A 17,383-nucleotide genomic window follows, 5' to 3' on the forward strand; every position below is an offset into this window, starting at 1 on the left:
CCTCCCCTTTATCTTGAGGCTGTGCCCCCTAGTCCTACTGTCTTTTTTGAGCGGGAAGAGTCTCTCCACCTCTATCCTATCCATCCCATTCATCATCTTATACGTCTCAATGAGATCTCCCCTCATTCTTCTAAACTCTAACGAGTACAAGCCTAGTTTATTCAGCCTCTCCTCATAGCTCAATCCCCTCAACTCCGGTATCAGCCTAGTAAACCTCCTCTGCACTCCCTCCAGGGCCAAAATATCCTTGCGCAGGTGCGGCGCCCAAAACTGCACACAGTACTCCAGCTGCGGCCTCGCCAATGCCCTATACAGCTGCAGCAAGACCTCCCTACTTTTATATTCAATCCCCCTCGCTATGAAGGCCAGCATCCCATTCGCCTTCCTGACCACCTGCTGCACCTGCAAGCTGGGTTTTTGCAACTCATGCACAAGGACCCCGAGGTCCCTCTGCACCGTCGCCTGCTGCAGTTTTTCGCCACGTAAGTAATAGTCCTTCCTACCATTCTTCCTACCAAAGTGGACCACCTCACACTTGCCAACATTAAATTCCATTTGCCATTTCCTGGCCCATTCGCCCAGCCTATCTAGATCCTTCTGCAGACTCTCCACACCCTCCGCACAATTTGCCTTTCCCCCAATCTTGGTGTCATCAGCAAATTTCGACACCCTGCACTCGGTTCCCTCCTCCAGATCATCTATATAAATGGTAAATAGCTGAGGCCCCAGCACCGACCCCTGGGGCACCCCACTAGTCACCAACCGCCAATTCGAATAGCACCCATTGACCCCCACTCTCTGCCTCCTATTTGACAACCAATCCTCTATCCACGCTAACACCCTACCCCCAACTCCATGTCCCCTGACCTTCTGCAATAACCTCTTGTGAGGTACCTTGTCAAACGCCTTCTGAAAATCCAGAAAGACCACATCCACCGGCTCTCCTCTATCCACTGCCCTAGACACATCCTCATAGAACTCCAGTAAATTTGTCAGACACGACTTCCCTTTAATGAAACCGTGTTGCGTCCGCCCTATCAAGCAATTCCCTTCAAGATGCCTCGCAATTTCCTCCTTAATGACGGATTCTAACATTTTACCTACCACAGACGTTAAACTAACCGGCCTATAATTCCCCGCCTTTTGCCTGGCACCCTTCTTAAACAACGCCCTCTTCCAAGTTGTTTATATATACTACAAAGAGGAGAGGTCCCAGTACTGAGCTCTGCGACACACCACTGGTGACTGACCTCCAGCCAGAAAAGGACCCTTCCACTACTACTCTCTGTCTCCTATTGCCCAGCCAGTTTTCAATCCACCTAGCTACCTGTCCTTGTATCCCATGTGCCCTAACCTTTTCTACCAGCCTACCGTGAGGGACTTTGTCAAACGCCTTACTGAAATCCATATAGATAACATCAACAGCTCGCCCATCGTCAACCGTTTTTGTCACCTCCTCAAAAAATTCTACCAGATTCGTAAGGCAAGACCTCCCCTGAACAAAGCCATGTTGCGTATCCCTAATCAGATCGCAATGCTCCAAATGCTCATACATCCTAGCCCTAAGAATTTTTTCCAATAATTTTCCTACCACCGATGTCAAACTCACTGGTCTATAATTACCAGGGTTATCCCTACTACCCTTTTTACCACATTAGCTACCCTCCAGTCCTCTGGGACCTCACCTGTGTCCAAAGAAGAGACAAAGATTTGCGTCAGAGGCCCAGCAATTTCATCTCTCACCTCCCTAAGCAGCCTGGGATAAATACCATCAGGCCCCGGAGCTTTATCCGTTTTTATGCTACCTAAAAACCCTAGCACTTCCTCCCTCGTAACGGATATTTCCTTCCACTGATCTACAGCTCCCTCCAAGACATTACACAACACCAAACCCCTCTCCTTTGTGAATACCGACGCAAAGTATTCTTTCAGGATCTCCCCCATTCCCTCAGACTCGATGCATAGCTCCCCTCCTTTGTCCCTAAGAGGACCAATTTTCCCTCTAACCACTCTCTTGCTCCTAATATGAGTAAAATGCCTTAGGATTAAGGAAAATCCAATCAGCCAAAGCCATTTCATGCCCTCTTTTCACCCTTCTAACTCCCCTTTTAAGCTCCCTCCTACTCTCTCTATATTCCTCCAATGCACTCTACGTTCCCAGTTGTTTCGACCTAATATATGCCGCCCTCTTCTTCCTGACCAAGTCCTCAATACCCCCTGTAATCCACTGCTCTCTAATCCTGCCTTTCCCATCCTTCCTCTTTACCGGCACATGCCTTTCCTGCAACATTATCAGTTTGCCCTTGAAAGCCTCCCACTTACCAACCGTGGTCTTGCCAGCTAACAACCCCTCCCAATCAGTGTCCTTCAGCTCCCTCCTAATCCGGCTGTAGCTCACCTTCCCCCAGTTCAGCACCCTACCCTTCGGACAGCACTCATCCCTTTCCATTTTTATCCTAAAGTAGACAGACTTGTGGTCACTGTTAGCCACATGTTCGCCTACCTCAACCTCAACCACCTACCCCGGCTCAGTACCCAACACTAAATCCAGTATAGCCCCCTCCCTAGTCGGGCTAGTTACGTACTGCTCCAAGGACCCTTCCAACACACAGTTTACAAACTCCTCCCCATCCGTACCCCCAGCTCTAGGCACCTTCCAATCCACTCCAGGAAGATTAAAGTCACCCACTACAACCACCTTATTCTTTCTGCACCTATCTAAAATGCCTCTGCAAATACCTTCCTCCACTGACCTCGGGCCGTTGGGTGGCCTATAGTATACCCCTAGCATCGTAATCTCTCCTTTATTCCTCAACTCCACCCACAGCGACTCAATCCCTAACTCCTCCATATTATCCTCCCTCTGCACTGCTGTGATGTGCTCCTTTACTAACAGCGCCACCCCACCACCTCTTTTCAACCCTCCTCTGTCACACCTAAAACACATACCCAGGAACATTCAGCTGCCAGTCCTGCCCTTCCTTTAACCACGTCTCCGTCACTGCCACCACATCTAACTTCCTCACAAACATCAAGGCCCTAAGCTCATCCGTTTTACCCGTCACACTCCTCGCATTGAAACAGACGCAGTCCAACCCACCAGGGCCACTCAGAACCTCCTTCCCCCTGATAATTTTCCTTTCACCCAAATCTACCCTATCACCCAACTCACTCCCGACCCCAGTGTCTAATGAGCTATCAGTCTCATCCCCACCCCCCCTCCCTATTAGTTTAAACCCTGCCTAAACACTCCAGCTAACCTCCCTGCTAAGACATTTGTCCCTCTCCCATTCAAATTTTTCCCATCCCTCCTGTACAGTTGCCCTTCTCTCACAAATACTTCCCAGTGATCGACAGAAGTAAAGCCCTCTACCTTGCACCAATCCCTCAGCCATGCATTCAGCTGCACGGTCTCGTTATTCCTAGCCCTGCTGGTACTAGGCAGCAGCCCATAGAATGCCACCTGGAGGTCCTGCTCTTCAGTTTGGATCCCAACTCCCTAAATTGCCGGCGTACATCTGCCCTACTCTGCCTTCCTACGTCCCTCTCCCCTACGTGTATTATTACTTCTGCCTGGGTCCCCTCCCCTTTCAAAATTCCCTCTATCCTCTCCGATATGTCCTGTACCCCTACTCCAGGGAGGCAGACCACCATCCTGGAGTCACGCTTCTGCCCACAGAACCTCCTGTCAATTCCTTTGACCCTCCCATCCCCCACCACTATCACATTGCCAGCCCCCTTCCTTCCCTCTGAGTCATTCTGGCCCTCCTGTCTTTCCTTTTGTACCCCTGTTGATGCCTTTTGGGGGGCCACTGGGGTGGTCTTTGGACCAGGACTATTCTTCTTCCTCCTCTTCTCAGTTGTCCACCCATCCTGTTCCTCAGCCCCTGGGACCTCCACTTGTTCATGGTTCCTAGCCATTAACTCCTCATTCTCCCTGACCAGAAATGCATCCTCTAAACGCACCTCTAGTTGCCTGACCCGGGCCCTCAAGCGCTGCAGCTCTAAACACTTGACGCAGATGTGGGCCTTCGGGAGACGTGATGCCTCCAAGAACTCCCACATGTGGCACCTGACACAGCTAATGCTCTTCCCCATAGCACCTGCCATGTCCCAACCTCACTTGGGTTTGTGTGTGCCAAAATGCAACACGGGAAAGATAGAAACTGCAACTCACCTCGTCTAAGCCTGCTCTCGCCTAAGTCCAGTGAGTCAAAGCCCTTGTACCTCTCACTCAGCTCCCACTCACTCCGCCGCCCGCTGTCTATCACTGCCTTCTTGTTATACCCCCCCCCCCCCCCGCTCTCCCTTTCCGACTAGCCTAACTTCCGGTACGGAAGTAAAAAGCACTTACAGAAACCCCGCAAACCGGAAATGCAGACAAAAAGCGTCCCAAAGTAAATCCAACACTCACCAAGGCCACCAGTCCCATGAATGCCCACAATACTGTATCCTCATTTACATTCCCTTTGTTCCATTCTAACTCCCCCCACCCTGATAGTATAAATCTCTGCTGATTCTCTCTGCTCCCAACTCTGACGACGCATTATCTTTCTCTCCCCACAGATGCTGTCAAACCTGCTGAGAGCTTCCAGCATTTTCTGATTTTGTGTGAGCCATTAGATCCTTAGATTGATCAAAGAAGCCCAGACAAACAAAAGCTAACAATTATTACTAATTATTACTACTTCTTATTATGAGGGCAATATAGTGGCACAATGGTTAACACTACTGTCTCACAGCGCCAGGGACTCAAGTTCGATTCCCAGCTTGGGTCACTGTCAATGCACATTCTCCCCATTTCTGCATGGGTTTCCTTCTGGTGCTCTGGTTTCTTCCCACCGTCTGAGAGACATGCTGGTTAGGTGCACTGGTCATACTAAATTCTCCCTTAGTGTACCCAAACAGGTGCTGGTGTGTGGCGACTAGGGAACTTTCACAGCAACTTTATTGCAGTGTTAATATAAGACTAGTGACACTGATCAACTTTGAACTTCTGGTATTAGGCGTAATACATTAACATAGATAGAAGATTATTTTTTTGCCTGTTATTCCGTGAGTAAGCATAAACAGGTTATATTTAGGTTTGTAGGCTGTAACCAGCTAGAAGCTACAAGTATCAGCGCGTGAGCTTCAACAATTTACTATACGTGACTTAGATAAGGGGGCTGAATAACGTACCCAAGTTTTCCACTGATAAAGAGCAAGGTAAGAAAGTAAGCTGCAAGGAGGAACAAAAAGGTGACGAAGAGTTGCGAGAGTGAATGAGAATATGCAGATGGAAGATACAATGGGGAAATACAAAGTTATCCACTTTGGAAGGAAAATAGAAAACAAATACTTTTTTTGAATTGCGAAAGACTAGGCACTATTGGTACTCAAAGGGAGTTGGGTGTCTTTGTACATGAATCACAATAACTTAACATGCAAGTTCAGCAAGCAATTAGGAAAACAAATGGTTTGTTAGCTTTTTTTAACAAAGGAAGTGAAGTATAGGAGTGAAGAAATCTTACTGAAATTGTATTAGGGGGAGTACTGTGTACAGGTCTGGTCTCCTTAAGAAAAAACATACTCGTCCAAAAGGGAGCATTTCTTGGGTTGGGGGGATTGTTCTATGAGATTAAATAACTTTGTTCTAAACGGTCCAGAACTTAGAATGATTTCACTGCAACATAAAATCTTAAAAGACTTGATCAGATAGATCACGGAAGGAAGTTTCCTCTGGCTAGAAAGTCTAGAACTAGGAGTGACAATCTCAGAATGAGAGCTGATCATTTAGTTCTGAAATTAGGAGAAATTTCTTTGGAATTCTCTGCTCTAGAGGGCTGTGGGTACTCAGTTGTGACTATGTTCAAGACAAAGACTAATATATTTTTGGATACTCAGAGAATTAACAGAAATGGAGATAGTATGGCAAGGTGAAGTTGAAATATATCAGCCATGGTCATACAGAATGGCAGAGAAAGCATGAAGGGTTGAATGGCTTACTTCTAACATAGATCATTCAACAACCTGTCAGATTGGAGAACATAGAACATAAAACATAGAACACGGGCAGCACGGTAGCACTGCTGCTTCACAGCTCCAGGGACCTTGGTTTGATTCCTGGCTCGGGTCACTGTCTGTGTGGAGTTTGCACATTCTCCTCGTGTCTGCGTGGGTTTCCTCTGGGTGCTCCAGTTTCCTCCCACAGTCCAAAAGATGTGCAGGTTAGGTTGATTGGCCATGCTAAAATTGCCCCTTAGTGTCCTGAGAGGTGTAGGTTAGGGATTAGCGGGTAAAATATGTAGGGACGTGGGGGTAGGGCCTGGGTGGGATTGTGGTCGGTGCAGACTTGATGGGCCAAAGGGCCTCTTTCTGCCCTGTAGGGTTCTATGATCCAATCTATGATTAGAGATGCGTATCTATTGGCACACCTCTTGCATGCATTCAAATGTTCACATTGCTGCTCAAGAGCTCCTTTCTAGTCTCTCTCAATCGGGACCTCCTTTTCTTACTCCTAACTACAGGAACATAGTTCCCCTATTTCCAAAATCTCTGCTCAAACCCGAAATCCTTCAGCTCCATTTGAGTTAACGGAAAACTGGTGAAGGTTGGAAAAGTGAGATCTGTCAGAGAGGATCAGTGAGTACAGCTCCACAATTGGAGACAGACCCAGGGAGACCTGAAGTCCTGAAATTTTGCTGCTCTTAACCTTGACAAACCTTTACACACTTCTGTTTCTCCCCTCTGACTCCCACTTTTCAAAGCTATTGCTCCACTTCTGACTTTTTGACTTTGCTCCCTATGGTCTTGGGTTCCTGAATATTATATAAATAGAGAGACTGCAAAATGCTGTGATATAGAGGAATCCAAGTGTCCTTGTACAAAAATCAGAATTAATTAGGAAAACAAATAGAATGTTGGGCTTTAATGCAAGAGGTGTATTGTATTAACAGTATGAATGTCTTGTTACCATTGTACAGGGCATTGCTGGAATAACACAAGGAGTGTGGTGTACGGTTTTCGTCTCCTTATTTAGATGGGTCATCTTTGAAGGCAGTTTCAGGGAAAGTTTGCTAGGTTGATTCCTGACAAAATGGAGAAGTTAAGCAGATTCAGCCCATACTCATTGGAGTTTAAAAATATGAGATGTGATTTTATTGAGACATCTGTAAGGATTTGACATGATAGATGAGAAGATGTTTACACTTGTGAGGAATCCACAATTTCAAAATAAAGGTCTCCCATTTAAGACAGAGATGGAGGAAACTTCCCTCAGAGGGTCATTAACATCTGGAATGCACCATCCCAGACAGCAGAGACTGGAATCATTCACTAGATTGAAAACTGAGTTTGACAGCTTTTTGATCTACAAGAGAGTCAAAGATTCTGGCGGATAGGCAGGAAAATGGACATAAAGTCGCAATCAGATCAGCGATGATCTTATTGAATGGCAGAGGAGGCTCAAGAGGCCAAATGGCCTACTCCTATATCTAATGGGAATAGCAATGTCTCCACAGCATCTTACGTAGCCAACTTTAAAAACATCTCTCTTGGAAAGGTCCATCCCCTCTTACTGCACAACAATAGCCCTGAGCAAATAACCAGTAATCATGGGGAGGCATTCTACGTTTATGTTGAAAAGATCCAGCTTCACTTCTCCCATTACTCATCACCAATGCAAGACTGCTTCAATTTAACATTGATAAATCATAAGCTACCCCCATTTAGTTCAACCAAAAATCACATTTTGGCACTTGACTGTGTGAAACTCTGTTCTGCGAGACACAAGTTGAACTTTAAACTCCAGATTTTAACCATGACCGACACTGTCTTTTTCTACCTTTGAAACATTAGATGCTTTGGATGCGCCTCATCTTTACTAAAAGTTTGATCTGCAACGCTGATACTCCAATGCCAGACTGCTGCATTTAACCCTTGACAAATTCACAACTGCACCCTTATCATTGTCAGTCTTCTTTGTCTCCCAATCTCTCCACACATGAATTTCAAAATCCATCTCATCTACAAGCCCTTCCATTGCCTTGTGTCACCACTTTGAATCCCTGCAATTTCCTTCAGCATCCTAAAGCTGTGGCCTCTTTTGCATCCCATTGTACCACAGTTTTCAGTCAGTGCAGTTACACTCTGATGTTTCCAAATCCCTCCCTCTTGCTATCCATTTCCATCAAAACACACCTTATTAAAATTCACCACTTCTGTACACTACAGGTAAACATACAAGATCTGAGAAAAAAAATCCTAGCCAATATTTAGCCTCAACCAACATCGAAGAAAATTGCCTGGTCAATTTATCCGATTACTGTATGTGGACATTACAGTGTGCAAACTGGCCATTATGTTTTAACCACACTTCAGAACTGGTTGCAATATAAATGTATGTTTTCTTTCTTAAACCTTGCCTTAGTACTCAGTTTGGATCTCTCTCCTACTATTGTCTGATTCATGTCATAAGAGATGTTACAATGTTGTATTATATTAAAGGTGATTAATGAATACAAGTTGTAGTAGTGAGAGAAAATGGTAGGATTGGATATGAGAAGTCAAGGAGAGGGGACCTGAAGGGCTCAGACCAGAAGTTATTGACAGGGAATGAAAGCCTTTTAGCATTGGAGGGAGCCAGCATTGGAAATAACAGAGACATAAACTCTGTCTTTCATTCCTTCAAATCCTATGAACCTGGACATAGCTTTCAAAAGGCATAAATTAAGAGAGCTCATGTACTGCATCAAAAAACAATCAAAGATGATAAAATTTCTCTACACTCCCTCACCCTAGTGACCTTCGTCATGCCTTTCTGGGGCTCATCCCATCAATCACCTAATCAGTTCACAATTCCAGAAGGAATCAACACTGAGGGAAATTAATGAGTTTCACTTAGGGTTAAATGGGTCATCACTATTCTGCAGTGGTTCATTTTTCAAACAGATGCTCTATTGTCCTGACCTACCACAGCACTGATCTGATTCTACAACTTTTCCCATAGCACCTAAAAGATGAATGTACTCATCTGCAGAAGGAGCTGAACAAATTGGAAATGACACAGTGAGTATCTAACTTATAGCCAGTGCAAAACTTCAGGTCCTCCTTACAGTGAGTGAACATTCAACTGCATTGCACAGGTGATAATTATTCCTATTCCAACTGAGTGCTTATTCATTCCTACAATATTAAGAATTCAACATAATGACAAAAGACAACAGGAAAATCATTCTCAGAAAACACAGATAAATTAGAGTGCACATTACAAAAGCTCAGAGTCGCATGAATTACAAATCTGCTTCAGGCTGTGCTGCCATTGGCATGTACCCCTCTTCCTCCCACACCACACAGAAGGGGTCAGTGCCTGGGACATGGCCAGGGTGCCAGAGGGGATAATGTGAACCCTGGGCTCTGATTCCCCAGGGCCTCCAGGCACTATTGCTCCCTTGGTGTGGTCATAACAACTGGTTGTTTTTGAAATCCAGTAAATGGCACTGGCGTGACGTCACACTGCCAGGGAACCCTTTCCAGGAGAGCTGGAAACCATGGTGTAAAGTTGTTTAAATTTGTTTTAAATAATTTAAATTCATGCCAGTCAGGTTCACATCCTTGCTGGGTAAGAACCTGATTATACCACTGATAGGGGAACAGTGAATAGCTCAAACCAAGATCTTGAAGGTCCAATCCGATTATAATGAGTGCTGCTATTGATGGAAAGGGCACTTAGCACAGAAATAATTAATGTTGTGAATTTTTCAGGTGAAAGAGATACTGAGGTAACTTTTCTGATGTAATCAGCCTTTATAGAACTCATTCGTCAAATTCAACTAAATGAAGTTCAAAGACAGATTTTTAGCAAATGTGTGCAGTTCCCTCCATCATATCATCATCCCAGCATTGATGACAAAATAAATATTTTTAAAACATTCTCAAAATAAACAAATTAGGACAAAGAACAGTACAGCACAGGAACACACCCTTCGACCGTCCAAGCTTGCACCGATCACATTGTCCTATCTAGGCCAACCGCTCATATCCCTCTATTCCGCATCTATTCATGTATCCATCCAGATAAATCTTAAATGTCGCTAACATGTCTGCCTCAAGCACCTCACTTGGCAGTGCACTCCATGTCCCCACTAACATGTGTGTAAAAATCTTTCCCTGCACATCTCCACTGAACCTTCCTCCCCACTCCCTTATCTTGAACTTGTGTCCCCTGTAATTGTCATTTCTGCCTTGGGAAAATTCTTCCACTGTTCTATACAAAACCACAATAATCTTGCACCTGAACACACTTTGTTAGCATTTTACTCAATTTAAGTTCCTAGCTCCACATTTAGAATGTAAACTATGTAAACTTGTTACACTATGCCCTTCCACCAGAGATATTTCAACACTACCACAAATGGGGCAATGAAATCTGACAGTACTGTGCCTTTAAGAAATGTAATTGTGTCAAGTTTATTGTGCAGGATCTTTTTAGTAGTCAATTCTATTTACAGGTGTCGCTTTGTTTATAACTGCCAGCCCATGTTGAAGCTAGACAAGCATAACTGATCTTATTGCTGAAATGTTTGTTTTAATCTGAGCTAATGCAGTATTGTTGTTTTAGTATTTTCCCCTGGGGTTTTCTGGAATGTGGTTTGATTAGGTTGATTGACAGAAAAAAATCATGTGACTGGGTGGGGCTAGGCTCAGAGAGAGCAAAAAGCTTAATGTGAAACTGTCGAGAGAAGTAGCACTTTCTCTCAGAAGATTGGAACCTGCCAGAAAATAGGTCTCTTTACCTCACGTTCTGCTGCTTGAAGATACCTTTTCTCTCTAAAGCTTGCTGTAATGGGGGGGTCAAAAGACGAGTGGCTTTTTGGATCTCTGTCCAGAGGCTGGAGATCCAGTATCCACACAAGCTTTATGTTTTTGTGCTAACTGATTCTGAAGGAGGATGCATCTCTGCGGGGCATTGCTTAAATTAGAATGATAGAGATAGATAGCTGTTAAGAATTATACCTGGTCATTGAGTCATAGAGTCACTGAGGTTTACAACATGCCCAACTTGTCCATGCTGCCCCCTTTTTTTTTAAACCACTAACCCAACTGCCCGCATTTGAAAAGCACCATCGGGATTATCACATGGGAGCTAGCCTTATACAACAAGTATTTTAAAATAAAGTTTGTTTCAAGGTTATCTGTTGTTTGAAGCAGTGTGTGCTTCAACAACTGCCAGCATATAATTGTACTTCAAAGTATTTTAAGTAACTAAAACAATCTTCAACACTGTTAGCACAATGATAAAATATTTGGAAGTTGGGAGTAGGAAAACATATTTGCATAGGCTGACATTCTTCTTCATCTTTCCCCTTAAAAGACAACCAGACTCCAATACTGTCATATCCTAAGGTCTCCCCAGTTTCACATCCTACTATTCAATCTTCTTGTCTTTGCAAATCTTCCAGATCTTTGCAGCCCCTAATGCAGTACTTGCCCCTCTGTCTGTTCCCACAACAGCCCTAGCAGTGCACCTAACTTGCAAACCCACTCTACCCCAATAGTTCCCACAGGCTTTTTCCCCACAGAGTCCAGCAAGGGCTTCAAGACACCATTTTTTATTTGCTTCTGCCATCCTCTTCCCTTTTATTCCCCCAACAATACCATACATAATCTGCTTATCACTCTCCAATTCCAAACATCTTCACTGCCATCTTTGTGTATCGTCCTTCAACACAACAAAATTAAATACATAAAGATATAATTTCCACAGACATATGGGCATTATCATAATATAACTGAAAATATTAGTTTTCACATAAGACTTTAAAATAAAATTAAATTATTCAATTACAAATCAGTGCTAGTTATATTTTACTTGCTGATTGCTTCTCGGCCTTTTGGCTAAGATCAAGTGTAGTATCGACATGCTGTACTTGGTTCAAGTCATTAGGTTACATCTTAGCTTCATTTGAAGCAATTTTTAAAAGCGGCATCTCGGCCTTTTGGCTGAGGTGCAAATGAGATAAAGCCTCGGAGGTGGAGCTATGCCTACTCCAATCAGCTTCAATCATGTAGATCAAGCCCAAGACAGAAGGCGAGAGCCATGTCTTGTCAGCTTGGATCGGGAATGTCTCAACATGTTGAGACTCTGAACTGGACTTGATTTGATTGAATTGGATTTTTAAAAATAAATAAATAAAAGATCTATAGAGAGAAGTAGCAATGCCATTGGAGACCAACTCCTACGTGTAAGTTAAAGTCTAGTAACTAATACACATATACTTCAAGTATCAAAAAAAAACCAAACATGTCCTGAGAGTTTAACTAATCTTGAGGAACAGCCAGATGTACAAGCAGTCAACAGTCTGCAAAGAAACAATTACTCTTCAATGGAGTGTGAGGTTTTAAGCAGAAATACCACTTTATATACAGCTCCAGGTCAGCAGCAGAATTGTCTATTAGGTTTTCCATGGCAATAGGTACTTCACTTTGCAAACCAGCATATTCTCTAACCACTGTGATTATCATACAAGATGCACATTTTTCTTATTTTATTCCATTTTGTTTCTGTTTTAGTCAGAAACCACCAGAACAACTCTCAGAGAATAATAAAGTGCTGTCAGAAACATCAAGAGCTTCTTCTCCCCTCCCCTTCTGTTTCTCGTTCCTTTACAGAAACAAGATCAAAGCACCAAAGGACAAGGTGAGTGAGTGGCCTCAGAATGCTACTGGAAAATGCTTTTAAGGATAAATCGGAATAGTCTTCCTTAACATCCTTTGCCAAATTAATCTAAGCTAGTTCTCTAGAAATGTGGGAAACAATAGCACTGTCTTCAACAATAGTTTAACAATAATATTTAAACTGACTTTATTCAATACTGGTGTTGAGGCGCCATCTACAGATCCTGTATGATCCTGAACATGCAGAGATGCTGGTGTTGGACTGAAGTAAACACAGTAAGAAGTCTCACAACACCAGATTAAAGTCCAACAGGTTTATTTGGTAGTAAACGTCACTAGCTTTCGGGGTTTGCCCCTTCATCAGGTGAGTGGGAGTTCTGATCACAAACAGAGCATATAAAGGCTCACACAGTTTACAGAATACTGATTAGAATGTGAGTCTTTATAGCTAATCAAGTCTTAAAGGTGCAGTAGAAATAGCATTAAGCATAGGTTAAAGAGATGTGTATTGTCTCCAGACAGGACAGTAAATGAGATTTTGCAAGCCCAGGCAAGTCATGGGGGTTATAGATAGTGTGACATGAACCCAAGATCCCGGTTGAGGCTGTCCTCATGTGTGCGGAACTTGGCTATCAGTTTCTGCTCAGCAACTCTGCACTGTCGTGTGTCTTGAAGGCCGCTTTGGAGAACGTTTACCCGAAGATCAGAGGCCAAATGCACATGACCCTATCATGTCACACTATCTGTAATCCCCATGACTTGCCTGGGCTTGCAACATCTCACTTACTGTCCTGTCTGGAGACAATACACATCTCTTTAACCTATGCTTAATGCTATTTCCACTCACATTGTCTGCACCTTTAAGACTTGATTAGCTATAAAGACTCACATTCTAACCAGTATTCTGTAAACTGTGTGTGCCTTTATATGCTCTGTTTGTGATCAGAACTTCCACTCACCTGATGAAGAGGCAAACTCCGAAAGCTAGTGATGTTTACTATCAAATAAATCTGTTGGACTTTAATCTGATGTTGAGAGGCTTCTTACTGATCCTGAACAGGCAGGTGCAATTCTTCAACTTTTTTTTTTAAAAGGTACTGTACAAAAATCAATTTTCCCTTTCCCTCTGGAAGACACTGAGCAAACTCCACATTCTCCAGTGCTTTGTGCAAGTACCCGTTATTTATGCAAAACATGACAGAAAGCAGTGGCAAGTTATTCAACATTCAAAGGATTTGCAGCACAGGCTATGATCCTTACCTAACATTCGTATTATGCAGACTTCCATCAGTGATGAAGAACACAAACAGCTGTAGAACATTCAGCCCCGAGAACTTGTTTGGCCATTCAATTCATGTAAATCTTAATCAAGCTTCAAATTCTGAATCTGTTTTAGTGACTAAAATCTGTTCAATAAAACAGGTGGGAGATCAAACCTGGAATCTTCCTCATTTGCTTAATCATTAAGAAAACTCTCAGGCACGTGGAAAGCCAAGTTTGGAGACTTTCAGATCAACTAAATATAGCAACAGAAGCATGCTCCTTTCTAAGGCTGTTTCACTCTTGGGATATTAACCACTTGCTCTTTCATTTGCAGAAAGTTCACAATTTGAAGTGAAAATGAAGATTAAAGAAGAAGAGATGCCCATTTTATTTTCCTTTCTGTACATTACTCTATTTTAAAACTTTTAAATGTTTCCTTTTCCCATGAAGATTTCTGTAAGTGTGCGTGGGTATAGTATACACATCTGTGTCTGTATTAACACCTTTTTTCTTTAAAAAAAATTCAGTCCATTCTTTCAACCCTTTTGAGTTTATTCACAGACCCACCCACAAGTACTTTATTTAAGTGGAAGTGAAACTTCATGGGAATCAGTATTTGAATTTCACAAAGTCAGCACACACAAGGTGGGTTGAATGGTCTTTACCTGTGCTGTAACAAATTGAGTGGGGGAAATGGGACTGACTGGGTTGTCCCATGGGGAGCAAGTGTAGATTCCATGGGCCGAAAGGCTACCTTTTGTTCTGCAAATTACGAAGTTCCCAGTGACTGCATTTATTATTATATTCAATTGACCAGTTTTTCAACAACTCCCAGCAGCAGGATTTTACAGCAGAGGCAATAGGGTGCATTTTGTTAACACAGGATTGTGCTGTACACTCTTCAATGTGGGATGTTTATCAGTCAGGGGGCCTCTGCTCTATCTTGTGATGTAATGGGTGAAGCTGGCTGGAGGTCTGCAAGTTTGATCTTTGTGGATGCTGCAAGCTGATGATTAGGTCAAATCCCCACAAATATACAACACCTCTCAATACACAATGTACTGCTTTGCATCATTAAACATATTGATAGGACAAACAAAAGTCTATTGCCTTTCCCCTTCCTTTTCTGCCTTGATCCAAAAATGAAACACAGGACAACCTTCATTCAGTTCCACGGTGAGACATAATTCTCTAACAGGTCATTTCCTCATATCAAGCCAAAAATATTTCAGCCTCTGGCCTGTAACCAAGGTCACTGCAAATAATTGTCTGGTTCTTGTCTCAGTGCTGTTTGCAAATTAGCTGCTGTAGTGACTACATTTCAAGCACCATTTTCTTGGCTGGGACATTCAGAGCTCACAAGACACCATCATTTGGATGAGACATCTGTCTATTTGGATTGTGTTAATATCTGCAGGAGATGCCCGATTGCTGAGGAGCTGATTGCCAGCGGTGAGTTGTGTTATCAATTCTGAGGCATGATATTTCCAGAGTCCTTCAGGCAGTACATGTTAGTTGCACTCTAAATAGATATTGCATTTACTTATTTCCATACAAATCATGGGTTTGGTGGATTCAAATGCCAGAGTAAAATGCTCAAGAATTATTTTCAAACAAATCCAATGTTTACTCAACCTAAAGATAACCTTAAGAGAATTAAACATCTTCAATTCTCAGTCCAATCCAAATGCCAGATCTTGTTTGGTTTAGTAAAATGGGATTATTTAGCCCTCTTCACCTTTAATCCCACCCGCACCTCCCCCCCCACCCCCCCCCCCCCCCCCCGCCCCCGCCCCCCCCCAAGGATACTTTGAATACTCATTTTCTATGAACAGGAGAAAATAGAATGCAATTAAAACATGTAATGAGTCCCAACCTATTCAGATGTGACACTACCACCTTCTTCTACCTTTATCCTGCTCATTCAAGAAAAGGGGGAGAAAGTGGCAATTGCAAATCTGTCAACCTGACATCAGGAGTGGGGAAAATGCTAGAATCTAATATAAAGGGTGTGATAATCAGACAACAAAGGTCAGACAATAAAGGTAGGATTGACCAGAATCAACATGGCTTTAAAATATGAAGTTGTCCACTTTGGTAGGAAAAACATAAATGAAGGATATTTCTTAAATGGTGGAAGATGGGTAATGTTGATGTCCAAATGGGCCTGGGTCATGGGTCACTGAAAGCTAACATGAAAGTGCAACAAGCAACGAGGCAAATAATGCATTGGCCTCTATTGCAAGAGGATTTGAGTACAGAGTAAAGACATCTTGCTGCAATTGTACAGACTGCACCTAGAGTACTATGTAGTTTTGGTCTCCTTACTGTTCAATCTTAGATTCAACGTGGGTGGCATGGTGGCACAATGGTTACTATTGCTGCCTCTCAGCACCAGAGACCTGGGTTCATTTGTGAATTTGGGTGACTGTGTAGAGTACATTCTTCCCATGTCTCCATGGGTTTCTTCCACGTGCTCTAGTTTCCTCTCACAGTCCAAAGATGTGCAGGTTAGGTGGATTGGCTATGCTAAATTGCCCTTTAGTACCCCGTGTGTAAATGAATTAATCATGATAAATGTGCAATTACGAGGTGGAGGAGGGGGCCCTGGGTAAGATACGCTGTCAGACTTGGTGCAGGGCCAAATGGCACTGTAGGGATTCGATGATTAATTGAAACATACAAAATTCTCAAAGGCTCAGAGTAGATGCCCCCTGACTGGGAGATCCACAACTAAGGGACACAATCTCAGAACAAAGGGTAGGCCATTTAGAACCGAGGAGGAATGTTTTCATCTTTAGAATTCTCTACCCTAGGTGGCTGTCGAGTATGTTCAAGGCAGAGATTTCTACACATTAAAGGTCAAGGGATTATGAGGACAATATAGAATAACAATGTTGAGGTAGAAGATCAGCCATAATTTAACTGAATACAGAGCCAAATGGCCTCTAGTCCCTACCAGTGGTTTCTTTGTTTATCCTTTTCAAGATAAGAGACCTGTGTCACATTGTCCAAGGAGCTGCTCCTCCAAAAGATCACATGCAGTCTGCTTTAAATGGGCTCCCTTCAACATAGTGAATGTCAACAGGTGTTACCAACTCAGATTAGGTACTCATCACCCTCAAATCACTGCACGTAATAGGACAGAAAAAGAATCCACACAAGAGGTGAATGTTCTTTTGAAAATATTCTCTACTTTGAAGTCAGACTAAAGGGTAGAGGTACAGTTGTTGTTTCACATTCACTTCATAGAAATATGGCAATGTGTCACTGTAGTAACCAACACTACATTAATGTAAATATTATGCACGTTTTTAAAACATTTACATCTTAATTACTTTGTACACACTTGCATGATTAGCTGATTCATTGCTCTTGCTTGAAATAATTTGCATTACAGCACCAATGTTCAGAATTCAACTATATGTATATGAAGAAAGACCACTGCACCCTAGCAAAACTA

The 17,383-nt window shown here is 43.0% G+C and overlaps 2 protein-coding genes and 1 pseudogene across 2 annotated transcripts in view; 2 read left to right on the forward strand and 1 right to left on the reverse strand.

The window, feature by feature from the left end:
* The window catches only part of LOC145342020 (uncharacterized), a 68,015-nt gene extending 53,058 nt beyond the window's left edge, over positions 1-14,957 (forward strand). The window contains exons 9-11 of the mRNA XM_080187157.1: positions 8,990-9,048; positions 12,553-12,679; positions 14,255-14,957. Of these exons, the coding sequence (XP_080043283.1) occupies positions 8,990-9,048; positions 12,553-12,679; positions 14,255-14,275 (207 nt within the window). The 3' untranslated portion in view covers positions 14,276-14,957. The remainder of the gene's footprint in view (positions 1-8,989; positions 9,049-12,552; positions 12,680-14,254) is intronic.
* Positions 1-17,383, reverse strand: part of pdpr (pyruvate dehydrogenase phosphatase regulatory subunit) — a 93,943-nt gene that overhangs the window by 10,979 nt on the left and 65,581 nt on the right. The window lies entirely within an intron of this gene.
* On the forward strand, positions 11,858-12,007 carry LOC145342793 (U2 spliceosomal RNA; annotated as a pseudogene).

This window comes from Carcharhinus amblyrhynchos, chromosome 4 (assembly GCF_965287045.1).
Source record: "Carcharhinus amblyrhynchos chromosome 4, sCarAmb.v2.hapA, whole genome shotgun sequence".
Lineage (NCBI taxonomy): Eukaryota > Metazoa > Chordata > Chondrichthyes > Carcharhiniformes > Carcharhinidae > Carcharhinus > Carcharhinus amblyrhynchos.